General features: G+C 44.9%; 1 protein-coding gene across 3 annotated transcripts in view; it reads right to left on the bottom strand.

Annotated features, from left to right (window-relative positions):
- Positions 1–15091, bottom strand: part of abcc4 (ATP binding cassette subfamily C member 4 (PEL blood group)) — a 405942-nt gene that overhangs the window by 342096 nt on the left and 48755 nt on the right. For 2 of the 3 annotated variants that reach the window (XM_078545915.1, XM_078545916.1), the window contains exon 3: positions 4162–4282. In XM_078545915.1, the coding sequence (XP_078402041.1) occupies positions 4162–4282 (121 nt within the window). Of the gene's footprint in view, positions 1–4161; positions 4283–12899; positions 12936–15091 lie in introns of all 3 variants that reach the window. The other variant, XM_078545917.1, reaches the window with a different exon arrangement.

Genomic DNA, 15091 nt, shown 5'->3' with positions numbered 1-15091 from the left:
TCCAGCTCTTCAATGGAGGAGGTGTCCTCTTGGCTGGGGGTGAGGATGTGGATGGAGCTGAGGGACTGGCTAGCTGAGGGTGCCGGTCCGTTGGCAGAAATCTCTGTGAACCAAAGTAGAGATAAATGGTGCATGACAGCACAGTCAAAAGCAGGAGAGAGAGCGCTCTCAATTGCGTTGACAGAGGGATGATGTGGTGCAGGGTTCTCACATGGGTGGTCACCGCCGACGGTCCACATCTTCACCAGCCAGTGCGACAGCACGCTCCTCAAGGTGAGAGAGGAGCCAAATGTGGCCCATTCCATCCCTAGTCTGGGACCCCTCTCTGTTGTTGTGAGCCAGCTTCTCCTGCATGAAAACAGATGGAGTGTAGGTAGGACACATGTCACTGAGTGGAACGTTTGTGTGTTGAGCAGAGCCATGGACAGGATGAAGGCGGATGAATCCAGAGGATATGAGCCTGATGGTGATGTGAGGGTGTGTGAGAGAGTTAGTGGTGCTGTCCCTTGAGGTCTGGGATCCTTTTAGATGTGTGGTGGGTTTGTGAGTGTGATAGTTGACAGTGATGAGAAGAGTAACCTACCTTGGCAGAACAGATGAGTGCATTCATCCTCTTCCTGCACTGGATGGCTGACCTCCTCTGTGCTCCGGTGGCACTGACCATTGCTGTCACCAACTCCCAGGCTGGATTGGTGACTCTGGTGGACCTCCTCTGGCCAAAGCGAGGGTAGAGGACATCATGGCAGCATTTCACTTCATTCAGCAGGCACCCCAGAGAGTCGTCACTAAATTTGGGGGCTGCCGTCGTCCTCGCTTTTGGGGCCATCTGTCGCCTGGAGCAGTCCTGGTCTGTAGATATGAAGTAGGCTGCACTCTGGCGGTATTTAAATATGGCGTCCGGAGCAAGGAAGCACTCAGTTCACTGCATGGTGGGCAAATCTGAGCCTGCCCACCAGCGAACCTGTCTGTTTCCTGTAAATACATTATTAATGAGGTAGTGCTGTGTGGCACTACCACTGTTATAAATGGGATAGGTTTCGAACAGATCTGGCAACTCAAGACTGGGCAACCATGAGGCACTGTGGGCTATCAGCAGCAGCAGAATTGTACTCAAACACAATCTGTAACCTCATGGCCGGGCATATCCCCCACTCTACCATTACCATCAAGCCAGGGGATCAACCCTGATTCAATGAAGAGCGCAGGAGAGCATGCCAGGAGCAGCACCAGGCATACCTAAAAATGACGTGTCAACCTGGTGAAGCTAAAACACAGGATTACCAGTGTGTCAAACAACAGAAGCAGCAAATGATTGACAGAGCTAAGCGATCCCACAACCAATGGATCAGATCTAAGCTCTGCAGTCCTGCCACATCCAGTTGTGAATGGTGGTGGAAAATTAAACAACTCACTGGAGGAGGCAGTGGCTCCAGAAATATCCCCATCCTCAACCATGGAGGAGCCCAGCACAGCAGTGCAAAAGATAAGGCTGAAACATTCGCAACGACCTTCAGCCAGAAGTGCCGAGTAGATGATCCATCTCGGCCTCCTCCAGAAATCCCCAGCATCACAGATGCCAGTCTTCAGCCAATTCGATTCACTCCACATGATATCAAGACATGGCTAAAGGCACTGGATACTGCTATGGGCCCTGACAGTATTCTGGCAACAGTACTGAAGGCTTGTTCTCCAGAACTTGCCACGCCCCTAGCCAAGCTGTTCCAGTACAGCTACAACACTGGCATCTACCCGGCTATGTGGAAAATTGCCCAGGTATGTCCTATACACAAAATGCAGGACAAATCCGGCCAATTACCACCCCATCAGTCTACTCTCGGTCATCAGTAAAGTAATGGAAGGGGTCATCAACAGTGCTATCAAGTGCCACTTGCTTAGCAATAACCTGCTCACTGCTGCCCAGTTTGGGTTCTGCCAGGGCCACTCAGCTTCTGACCTCATTACAGCCTTAGTTCAAACATGGACAAAAGAGCTGAACTTACAAGGTGAGCTGAGAGTGACTGCCCTTGACATCAAGGCAACATTTGACCGAGTGTGGTATCAAGGAGCCCTAGCAAAACTGGAGTCAATGGGAATAAGGGGAAAACTCTCCGCTGGTAGGAGTCATACCTAGCACAAAGGAAGGTGGTTGTGGTTGGTCGTGGTCAGTCGTCTCAGCTCCAGGACATCACTGCAGGAGTTCCTCAGGGTAGTCTCCTAGGCGCAACCATCTTCAGCTGCTTCATCAATGACCTTCCTTCCATCATAAGGTCAGAAGTGGGGATGTTTGCTGATGATTGCACAATGTTCAGCACCATTCGCGACTCCTCAGATACTGAAGCAGTCCATGTCCAAATGCAGCTAGACCTGGACAATACCCAGGCTTGAGCTGACAAGTGGCAAGTAACATTCACGCCAGACAAGTGTCAGGCAATGGCCATCTCCAACAAGAGAGAGTCCAACCATCATTCCTTGATGTTCAATGGCATTACCATCAATGAATCCCCCACTATCAACATCCTGGGGGTTACCATTGACTAGAAACTGAACTGGATTAGCCATATCAATACTATGGCTACAAGAGCAGGTCAGAGGCTAGGAATCATGCGACAAGTAACTCACCGCCCGACTCCCCAAAGCCTGTCCACCATCTATAAGGCACAAGTCAGGAGTGTGATAGAATACTCTCCACTTGCCTGGATGAGTACAGCTTCCACAACACTGAAGCTGGACACCGTCCAGGACAAACAGTCCGCTTGATGGGAAACACATCCACAAACATTCACTCCCTCCACCATCGACACACAGTAGCAGCAGTGTGTACCATCTACAAGACGCACTGCAGGAATTCACCAAGGCTCCTTAGACAGCAGCACCTTCCAAATCCATGACCACTACCATCGAGAAGGACAAGGGCAGCAGACAGATGGGAGCACCACAACCTGGAGATTTCCCTCCAAGTCACTCACCATCCTGATTTGGAAATACATCATCATTCCTTCACTGTCGCTGGGTCAAAATCCTGGCACTCCCTTCCTAACACACATGGACTGCAGCGGTTCAAGAAGGCAGCTCACCACCACCTTCTCAAGGGCAAATAGGGATGGGCATTAAATGCTGGCCCAGCCAGCGGCCCACATCCCGCGAATGAATTTAAAAAAAGAATGCACCGGGAAGGGGATGATACAGTGCGAAAACCCACCATTGCGGCCACACACAGTGCAAATCTGGGACGATTCCACCCAATATCATTGATCTGTGTTGCTAGATATGAACATTTTATTTGACATGTCTCCGATCCACTAATTGTAAATTTCAGAGGACATAGTCAAAACATTTTTCTTGCACTTCCTCAATCCTCATCCACAAACATTCACTCCCTCCACCACCGACACACAGTAGCAGCAGTGTGTACCATCTACAAGACGCACTGCAGGTATTCACCAAGGCTCCTTAGACAGCACCTTCCAAATCCATGACCACTACCATCAAGAAGGACAAGGGCAGTTTTAGGAAAGCATTGGAGATCATTTTTCTCTATGGAATAACATTTTCCATCATTAGCATCCCCTTCCTTTTCATCTGAAAATAAATAAAGGAATGAAAGATGCACTCCACTACACCAGAATTCCGTTTAAGCAACTAACGAAAAGGGCCCAAATTTTGTCAAGAGGCTTAGTTGGACTCGCACATTAAGGAGAGCAGCTTGGACACCTGACGAAAGGTGATATTTTATCAATGCAGAAATGTGGATGAATCCTCTCACAAAAGGAGAAGGAACAAAGCAGGTTTCCCAACAGTGGCATGCAAAGAAATTTTGTAGGAGACTAGTAGGTTCCAGGATCATGTCTATCGTCCCTGCATGTAAATTATTTCTTCACCAATCTTCCTTTTTCTGTGAACTACCACTTGCACCTCATTTTCTCCTCTGATCACAATTACCTCATCATCTCCAATGCTAAAGCTGACTCCCAAAAAATTCAAAAAAAGACGCACAGATAAAGGCTACACAATTGCAAAACTCTCAGAATCAGGCAGAGGTCAGCATGTCTGCTTTAGGACACAGTTTTGAAGCTGTTAATCTTAAAAATCAGGACACCTAATTTTCCAACCAGGCAGAACAATTGTGCAATTCCTGAATAAATAAATAAGATCTATAATTACCTCTAAAAACGTGAATGCGCCTAAAATAATATACGATTTCCAGAAGCATTTTAAAATGGCTTTTGTAAGATGAGGGATTCGAGCTTGATTTTTTGCCTTCTGGACTTCTTTATCCCAGTGCCTGGACAAAAACAGAGACAGAGAAAATAATACCTGTAGTTCTAAAATCATTTTAAGTATTTTATGTTAAATATAAATTTTATGGCATGAAAATAATAGAAAATATAAACTGCCATCACAATTTGCCGAAGGTCTCTGGTAACATCTGAATTCATGGGAATCAGGAGATGTAAAAATGTGAAACATACCTATCCAGATTGGAGATGCTAATTTAAAGATTTCATGAAACTGAAAGTAGTTCTCCACAGGTACACAGGGTAAAGGTTCAATGCAGAGAAAGTAACGGTTTAACAGAGAAAGTGACAGCTTTTCTTTCTGCTTTCCAGTACCTCAACTGATTCAGATCAATATTCCATGTATTTCTAAGTACAGGATTCCCGTTTTACTTTTAATTTTTTGGTACAACTGGATTGGGTGAGGTCAGAAGCATCCACTCAGCATAAAGTTTTACATAAAGGTACGATAATACAGTATCAGATGTCTCATTTTCCATCATCATAACTTCACTTATGGCTAAAGGAACACTTTTTTATTCATTCACAGGGTGTGGGCTTTACTGGCTAGACCAACATCTATTGCCCTTCCCTAGTTGCCCTTGAGAAGGTGGTGGTGAGCTGCCTTCTTGAACTCCTGCAGTCCACGTGGTGTAGGTACACCCACAGTGCTATTAGGAAGGGAGTTCCAGGATTTTGACCAAGTGACAGTGAAGGAACTGCATATATTTCCAGGTCAGGATGGTGAGTAACTTGGAGGTGAATTTCCATGTGGCGCTGTTCCCATCTATCTGCTGCCCTTGTCCTTCTAGATGATTGCACTGGAGGAGGTGTAGAGGAGATTCACCAGGATGTTGCCTGGGATGAAACATTTAAGTTATGAAGAGAGGTTGGATAGACATGGGTTGTTTTCGTTGGAGCAGAGAAGACTGAGGGGCGACCTGATCGAGGTGTGCAAGATTATGAGGGGCATGGACAGGGTGGGTAGGGAGCAGCTGTTCCCCTTAGTTGAAGGGGAAGTCACAAGGAGACATAAGTTCAAGGTGAGGGGCAGGAGGTTTAGGGGGGATGTGAGGAAAAATATTTTTACCCAGAGGGTGGTGACGGTCTGGAATGCACTGCCTGGGAGGGTGGTGGAGGCAGGTTGCCTCACATCCTTTAAAAAGTACCTGGATGAGCACTTGGCACGTCATAACATTCAAGGCTATGGGCCAAGTGCTGGTAAATAGGATTAGGTAGGTAGGTCAGGTGTTTCTCACGTGTTGGTGCAGACTCAATGGGCCGAAGGGCCTCTTCTGCACTGTGTGATTCTGTGATAGTGGTCGTGGGACAAATCTGCAAGGGTAAAGGGTGCAATACTTTCAATCTAAACAACTGTCCGTGACAGTACCAGAAGGAGTGACCGCCACACAGTCCTTGTGGAGACTAAGTCCCATCTTCACATTGAGGATACCTTCCATTGTGTTGTGTGGTGCTACCACCTTACTAAATGGGATGGATTTTGAACAGATCTAGCAAGTTAAGACTGAGCAACCATGAAGAGCTGTGGGCCATCAGCAGCAGCAGAATGGTACTCAATTACAATCTGTAACCTCATGACCTGGCATACCCCCACTCTACCATTACCACCAAGCCAGGGGATCAACCTTGGTTTAATGAAGAGTGCAGGAGGGCATGCCAGGAGCAGCACCAGGCATACTTAAAAATGAGGTGTCAACCTAATAAAGCTACAACTGAGAATTACTTGCACATCAAACAGCATAAGCAACAAGCGATAGACAGAGCTAAGTGATTTTATAACCAATGCATAAGTTCTAAACTCTGCAGTCTGCCTCATCCAGTTTTCAATGGTGGTGGACTGCTAAACAAGTCACTGGAGGAGGGTCCACAAATATCTTCATCCTCATTGATGGAGGAGCCCAGCTCATCAGTGCAAAAGATAAACCTGACGCATTTGCAACAATCTGCAGCCAGATGTTCATAGCATCACCGATGTTAGTCTTCAGCCAGTTCAATTCACTCCACGTGATATCAAGAAATGGCTGAAGTCACTGGATAGTGCAAAGGCTATGGGTCCTGACAATATTCCAGCAATAGTACTTAAGACTTGTGCTCCAGAACCTGTCGTGCCCCTAGCCAAGCTGTTCCAATACAGCTACAACTCTAGCCTCTACCCAGCAATGTGGAAAATTGCCCAGGTACACAAAAAGCAGGGAAAATCCAACCCAGCCAATTACCGCCCCATTAGTTTACTCTCGATCATCAGTAAGGTCATGGAGAGGGTCACCAATAGTGCTATCAAGCAGCACTTGCTCAGCAATAGCCTGCTGATGCCCAGTTTGGGTTATGCCAGGATCAATCAGCTCCTGACCTCATTATAGCCGTGGTTCAAAGATGGACAGAAGAGCTGAACTCCAGAGACGAGGTGATAGCGGCTGCCCTTGACAGGCAGCATTTGACAGAGTGTGGCATCAGGGAGCCCTAGTAAAACTGGAGTCAAGTGGGAATCAGGCAGAAAATTCTCCGCTGGTTGGGGTAATACCTAGCACAAAGGAAGATGGTTGTGGTTGTTGGAGGTCAATCATCTCAGTTCCAGGACATCACTGAAGGAATTCCTCAAGGAAGTGTCTTAGTCCCAACCATCTTCAGCTGCTTCCTTCCAAGATAAGGTCAGAAGTGGGGATGTTCACTGATAATTGCAGAATGTTCAGCACCATTAGCAACTCCTCAGATATTGAAGCAGTCCATGTTCAAATGCAGCAAGAGCTGGACAATATCCAGGGTTGGGCAGACAAGTGGCACACAAGTGCCAGGCACTGACCATCTCCAATAAGAGAAAATCTTACCCTCACCCCTTGATATATAATGGCATTGTCATCTCTAAATCCCCCACTACCAACATCCTGGGGGTTAGCATTGACCAGAAACTGAACTGAACTAGTCATATAATTACTGTGGCTGCAAGAGCAGGTCAGAGGCTAAGAATCCTGTGGCGAATAACTCACCTGATTTCCCGAAACCTGGCCACATTCTACAAGACACAAGTCACAAACGTGATGGAATACTTGCCTGGGTGAGTGCAGCTCCCACAACACTCAAGAAGCTTGACACCATTCAGGATAAAGCAGCCCATTTGAGTGGCACCCCATCCACAAACATTCACTCTCTCCAACACCGACACACAGTGGTAACAGAGTGGACCATCTACAAGACGCCCTGCAGGAACTCACCAAATCTTCTTAGACAGCATCTTCCAAACCCATGACCACTACATTCTGAAGGATAAGGGCAGCAGGCAGATGGGAACACCGCCACCAGGAAGTTCCCCTCCAAGCCACTCACCATCCTGACTTGGAAATACATCGCTGTTCCTCCACTGTCGCTGGGTCAAGATCCTGGAAAATCCTAACATCTCTATGGGTGTACCTACACCACATGGATTGCAGTAGTTCAAGAAAGCAGCTCACCACCACTTTCTCAAGGGCAATTACGGATGAGCAATAAATGTTGGCCTAGCCAGCAATGCCCACAATCCATGAATGAATAAATAAAAAACAAAAATCCAAACAGCTGAAAGACTTAACAGGCTGGGGCTCTTTTTTCTAGAGAGGGGAAGACTGAGATGTGATCTGATAGAGGTCTTTAAAATTAGGAAGGAGTTTGATAAGGTAGAAGTAGAGTTGTTTCTGCTCATGGAAAATTCAAAACTAGGGACCATAAATACAAACAGAAATACCTGGAAAAACTCAGCAGGTCTGGCAGCATTGGTGGAGGAGAGCACAGTTGACGTTTCGAGTCCTCATGACCCTTCAACAGAACTAAGTAAAAATAGGAAAGGGGTGAAATATAAGCTGGTTTAAGGGTGGGGGGGGGTTGTTGGGACAAGAAGCCAGTAATAGGTGGAGATAACCAAAAGATGTCACAGACAAAAGGACAAAGAGGTGTTGAAGGTGGTGATATTATCTAAAGGAATGTGCTAATTAAGGGTAGAAAGCAGGACAGACAAGGTACAGATAGCTCTAGTGGGGGTAGTAGAAGAGGCAATGCCATTGATGCATTTAAGGGTAAGTCAGAGTACCATGTTGGTGGGGGTGGGTGAGGGTGGGGGCAAATATACTTACTGCCTGCTGATGCTAGACCTTGGTTTGTTAACTTTCTACTATGATTTCCCACCATGGCTTTCTTGGAGGCAAAAGAACAGCACAGGAAAAGACAAAGTTGTGCAGAGAGGCACCCTTAAGTTAAAAATGTATCAAATGACCAGAGAATGCACTAACTTCACAGAAACTACCTCCATCTCAACCAGGAACAGCACATAAGACGACTCTGCTTCCTAATGGAAGTCATCCAAGAGTTGCCAAAGTTGGTGCAAACATACACCCACACATTGCCATTGACAATCAAACTGATCACCAGAATTTTTGTTTATTTGCTTCTAGCTGCTTTCATGGGGCTTCAAGGGATTCCCACCAGATCATCCAATCAGTTATCAGCTCATATATGATGCTTTGCTTCCCCGTGCAACACCTTCCCCTGGATCAAAGGTCACAGCTTCAGAAAGCTGTGGGGATTTGTGCGAGTCCCAAAGTTTATGGGTCTGTTGGTGGAACTCATGGGGCTACATCCTTTTATCCATGAAACATCGTACAACAGAAAAAGTATTCCACTTCATGAATGGACAGCCAGTTGTATCACAATCATCACAGGAACATGCATGCCTGAGAATTTACCATTACTCATTTTATTCTTCGAAAACCAAAGTTGAGTGTCCCACCGAATCCCGGGGCATAATTCATCCATTGGTTACTAACACTTGTACATTCCCAGGACTTAAACAGAGCAGGGGCCCAATAAGATCCAATCAATCACCAGGGTGATATAGTCAAACACATCATCAGAATGCTGAAGACATGCTTCAGATAGCTTGGTAAGCTTGATGGGGCATTTTAGCACAGTCCTGTGCAAATGTCTACCACAGTGGTCCTCTGCTAGATGCTGATTAATGCTGCACTGGAAAGAGTACTGCCAATCCTGACAGAGAGGAAAGATTTAATAGAAGACCATAGGGGAAGAAGGTAAGCAGCAGCAAGAAGAGAAACAAAATGCCAAGGGAAACTTAGTGGCTCAGTAGACACTTTGTCCTGTGAACCAGCAGTCCCACTGCAGAAACATTCCACATAATAATGTGATCTCTGACCATCCACCACACCACTCTAATCTAGGTAAGCATCCAAGCGCCATTTCTCATGCCTCACATATCAACACACAAACTTCTAAACTATAGAAAAAACTGAGACAACATAACTTCCCTCATTAGCTGTTCAAAATACAATTTTTGCACCACTGTCTATTGCCTGGTGCACTGTTATCGCTATGCCTAACCTGGTGCTTCTTCTAAGTGTTAACTGCAAAACTGGAACAAGTAAGGTGGTTGACTACTGACTACATGCAGCATGTTAGGACTTTGGTTGTCTTCCTATCTTGGAGTCAATGTGCTGAGAATGTCGCCAGAGTTGTTTCCTATACAGTCCATTCTCCAGTCTTACTGTCAAATATGTAGGCATCGGGGAGAACTGGTCAGAGGACTCTCCATTAAGGCAGACAGCAGATTATCCAAGATCCTTTCTGTCAAACCACAAGTACTGGACACTGGTCTGCTAGGCCACTGGTCAGCAGGAACACAGAAGCCTTGATTGACATTGTCTCCAACTGGTTGTTAATTCTGTACAATTCATTGCAGTAGCCAGAGAGCAGCATGTCCTACTGTATGTGTTTTGTGCCCATCCTGGATATACCCGCAGCACACCTACATAAGTGACTTGGTTGGAATAGGGAGTAAAATTTCAAAATTTGCCGATGATACACAAACTTGGAGGAGTGGCAAGCAGTGAAGATAACACAAATCTACTGCAACAGGGCATAGATAGGATAGCAGAATGGGCAAACAAGTCACAAATGGAATTTAATACAGAGAAGTGCAAGGTGATTTTTTTTTTAAGAAGGGATCAGGAAGTCAGTATAGTTCTAAAGATTGTGCAGGGACAGAGGGAACTGAGGTGCATGTGCATAGATCCTTGAAGGTGGTCAAATATACCAAGAGTAGTTAGCATATGGGATTTTGGAATGAAGATAAAAAATGCTGGAAAAACTCAGCAGGTCTGACAGCATCTGTGGAGAGAAAGACAGAGTTAACGTTTTCGAGTCTGTATGACTCTTCTTCCGAATGACTCTTCTTCGAGTCATATGGGCTCAAAGCGTTAACTCTGTCTTTCTCTCCACAGATGCTGTCAGACCTGCTGAGTTTTTCCTGCATTTTTTATCTTCATTCCAAAATCCCATATGCTAACTACTCTTGGTATATTTGACCACCTTCAAGGATCTATGCACATGCACCTCAGACTGATCATCATCCACCAGAGCAGATCTATAAGAAAGATCTGTGTAAAGCTCCAGCAAGGCTGCAGAGTTTATTCTTGAGGCTTCAGAGTTACGATTTCGCTCTGAAATACCAGCCAAGAAGAGGAATGGTGCTGGCAAGTATCCTATATCGGTTGTTGTCATATGAGAAGCACAAGATAAAAGTACTAGGTGTAAAGATCCACCATCTAGTGAATGTAATACCACCGAAATTGAGTCAAATTAGAGATGAGACTGGCAAAGAAAAACTTACAGATGCTGCCTCAGCAAGTAATCCAGGGATGGACTGATAAGAAAAAAGCAAACACAGCCAGCAATACGACAATATTGATCAATCAAAGATGGCATCTCACTGGAAGATGGTGTTCTGCTTCCAGATCCAGAATCATTATATACAAAATGATGCGGACAGAACTTCTCCAGAAGGTACATGAAGACCACATGGGAATGGAGAATTGTAAGCTCAGGCCAGATCAGTTGTGTACCGCACAGGCATCTACAAAGGCATTGAAAGAATGGTATCTATATGCAATGTACACCAGCTATATAGAAATATACAGCAGAAAGAGATTATGAAAGCTAGCGGAGTGCCACCCAGAATCTCAGATTTGTTACAGTACAGGAGGAGCCCATTCAGCCCATTGTGTCCGTGCCGGTTCTCCAAATGAGCAATTCACCTAATTCTATTACCCTGCCTTCTCCCTGTAGACCTGCACATTATTCCTTTTCAGATAATAATCCAATTCCCTCTTGAATGCCTCAATTGAACCTGCCTCCACCACATTCTCAAGCAACCCAGATCCTAACCACTTGCTGCTTGAAAAAATGTCTCCATGTCTCAATTGCTTTTTTTGTGAATTACCTTAAATCTGCGCCTTCTTGTTCTCAATCCTTCCACCAATGGGAGCAGTTTCTCCCTATCTACTTTGCCCAGACCCCTCATGATTTTGAATACCTCTATCAAATCTCCTCTCAACCTTTTCTTTTCCAAGGAAAACATTCCCAACTTCTCTGATCTATCTACGTAACTGAAGTTCCTCATCCCTGGAACCATTCTCATGAATCTTTTCTGCACCATCTCCAAGGCCTTCACATCTTTCCTAAAGTGTGGCACCCAGAATACTCCAGTTGAGGTTAAACCAGTGTCTTATATAAGTTTAACGTAACCTTGTTGCTGTTGTACTCTATGCCCTTATTAATAAAGCCTAGGATGATGCATGCCTTATTAACCACACTCTCAACCTGTCCTGTCAGCTTCAATGACTTGTGCGCATATACACCGAGGTCCCTGTGCTCCTGCATCCCTTTCAGAATTGTAGCCTTTATTTTACATTGTCTATTTGCATTTGTCCTACCAAAGTGAATCACTTCACACTTCATTGCATTGAATTTCATCTGCCACTTGACCGCCCATTCCACCAACTTGTCCTTTTGAAGTTCTGCACTATCCTCCTCACAGTTCACAATGCTTCCAAATTTCAGATCATCTGCAAGTTTTGAAATTGTGCCCTGTACACCAAGGTCTAAGTCATTAATATATCTCAGGAAGAGCAAGGGTCCCAACGCTGACCTCTGGGGATCTCCACTACAAACCCTCTTCCAGTCAGAAAAACACCCATTAACCACTACTCATTTCCTGTTACTCAGCCAATTTCAAATCCATGTTGCTCCTGTCCTTTTTATTTCATGAGCTATAACTATAACACCAGTCTGTTGTGTGGTACTGTATCAAATGCCTTTCGGAAGTCCATGTACACCACATCAAAAGCATTACCCTCATTAACCATCTCTGTTATTTCTTCAAAAATCTCCAGCAAGTTAGTTAAACATGGTTTGCCCTTAATAAATCCATATTGGCTTTCCTTAATTAACGCACATTTGCCCAAGAGAGCATTGTTTTCGTCCTGAATTATTGTTTCTAGGAGCTTCCCCACGACCAAAATTAAACTGATTGGCCTGTAGTTGCTGGGCTTATCTTAACACCCTTCTTTGAACAAGGGTGTAACACTTGCAATTTTCCAGTCCTCTGGCACTACCCGAGTCTAAGAAGGATTGGAAAATTATGGCCAGTGCCTCTGCAATTTCGACTCTCACATCCCTGAATACCCTTAGATGCATGTTATCTGATGCTGTATCAACTTTAAGTACAGATAGCCTATCCAATACCTCCTCACCATCAATTTTAAACACTTCAAGTGTCTGAATTACCTCCTCTTTCATCATGATCTGTTCAGCATCTTCTTCCTTGGTAAAAAACAGATGCAAGACATTCATTTAATACTTCAGCTATGACCTTTGCCTCCATGTGTAAATCGCCTTTCTGGTCCCTAATCAGCCCCATGCCTCCTTTTACCACCCTTTTACTTTTTATGTGCCTATAGAAGACATTGGGGTTCGTTTTATGTTAGCTGCTACTCTCTTCATACTCTATCTTTGCTTCTCTTATTTGCTTTTTCACTTCCCCTCTGAGCCTTCTATATTCAGCTTGGTTTGCGATTGTATTATCCACTTGGCATTTATCATAAGCACACTTTTTCTCCTTCATCTTAATCTCTATCTCTTTCATCAACCAGGGAGCCCTGGATTTGTTTGATCTACTTTTCCTCTTCATGGGAATATACCTTGACTGTGCACTAACTCTCTTCTTTAAAGGTAGCCCATTGTTCAGTTACCATTTTTTCTGCTAACCTTTGGTTACAATTTATCTGGCCCAGATCCATTAACCTAGGTCATGGCATACTGTGGGTGTTTGTTTATTCACACAGTCAAGAATGGCATTTCAGAATAGCAGACTATTAATCAAAGATCCCTTTCATCAGAAAGTGAAAGATTTGAGAGCTACAACAATCACTTCAGCAGTACAAGTTCTGTTTGCTGAGCAAGGATTCATGAAAGAGTAACGTGTGATAATGGAGACCAATTTACTTCCAGAGAGTTTAAGGAATTTGCTGAATATGGGTTCAACATTATCACCACCTTAACCAATTAACCATTTTATAGAGAACCTTCATGAAATGCCGAGACGCAAAAGAAAACCCAGACCTTGACTTATTGTTACTCTGATCAACACCTCTCAAGACTGACATGAAATTACCTGCAGAGCTACTCAATGACAGAAAGTGCAAGACAATTTTGCCAAGCAAGATACTTCCTCTTGGTCAAGACAACAACTACTCACTGATGCACAGGTAGGAGGAGGTCAACACTTCAACAAGCATGCCAAATCCCTGCCTAAGTTGTTGAAAGGACAAACTGTACATAGACAGAGTCCAATCATGAAAACCAACAACCCAGCAAAAGTTATTGGTGAAGAAGAGTCATGCGGACTCAAAACGTTAACTCTGTTTCTCTCTACAGATGCTGTTAGACCTGCTGAGTTTTTCCAGCACCTTCTGTTTTTGTTCCAAACCATCATCAATGCTTTTACAGAGGCGCACGAAAGAATGGGTCTTAGGATAAACATCCAGAAGATAAAGGCTGCGCAACACAGCCCTCCTCCCCACTCCCCGACTATCAACGACGAACCATTGAACAGCATGGATCATTTCTCACACTTTGGGAGCTTCCTCTCAGCAGGGACACACATCAATGATGAAACTCAACATCGCCTCCTGTGTGCCAGCGCAGCCCTCGTCATCAAATGCTCTGTGTTCCTTGGTTGGCCGAAGACATGAAACCCGGCACCAAGCTCATGGTCTACAGGGCTGCAATGTACAGGAGACACCTTAAAATCCTGGAGTAACATCACCAGCGATGCCGCCGCAAAATCCTGCAATTTCAATGGCAGGATAGGCACTCCAATATCAGTGTCCTCTCTCAGGCCAACATCCCCAGCATCGAGGCACTGGTTATGGCTAATCAGCTGTGTTCGACAGGCCACGTCGTCCGCATGCCTGACACACGACTCCCAAAGCAAGATCTCTACTCCGAGCTTCGTAATGGAAAGCGGTTACCAGGACGACAGAGGAAACATTTCAGGGATGTCCTCAAAGTCTCCCAGAAAAAATGCAACATGGGGATATGTTGCTCAAGGCCACCCAAACTGGAGAAGGTGCTAACCATTTCAAACTTCTCTGACAGACCCAGATGGAGGTCAAGCACAAACAGAGGAAGGAGCATAACAAAATTCGAGCTTCCCACCCACCCACCTCATCAAACACCACCTGCCCCACCTATGGCAGAATGTGCAGGTTCAGCATTGGACTTTTTAGTCACCTCAGGACTGACAACCCCATAGTGGAAGAAAGTCATGCTCGTTCCCAAGGGACTGCCTAAGAAGAAGCGTAGTAATCTAGCAGTCTGCATGTGTGAACTCTTGAGCGTGAATTCCATTTTATTATTTTATTTAGACTGGATTAAGTATAAGAAAGTTAACCTCTTTCTTACGTTAAACTCAAAAA

The sequence above is a fragment of the Cetorhinus maximus genome, chromosome 7 (genome assembly GCF_964194155.1).
Source record: "Cetorhinus maximus chromosome 7, sCetMax3.hap1.1, whole genome shotgun sequence".
NCBI classification, from domain to species: Eukaryota; Metazoa; Chordata; class Chondrichthyes; order Lamniformes; family Cetorhinidae; genus Cetorhinus; species Cetorhinus maximus.
This window is presented reverse-complemented; position numbering and strand designations above follow the sequence as displayed.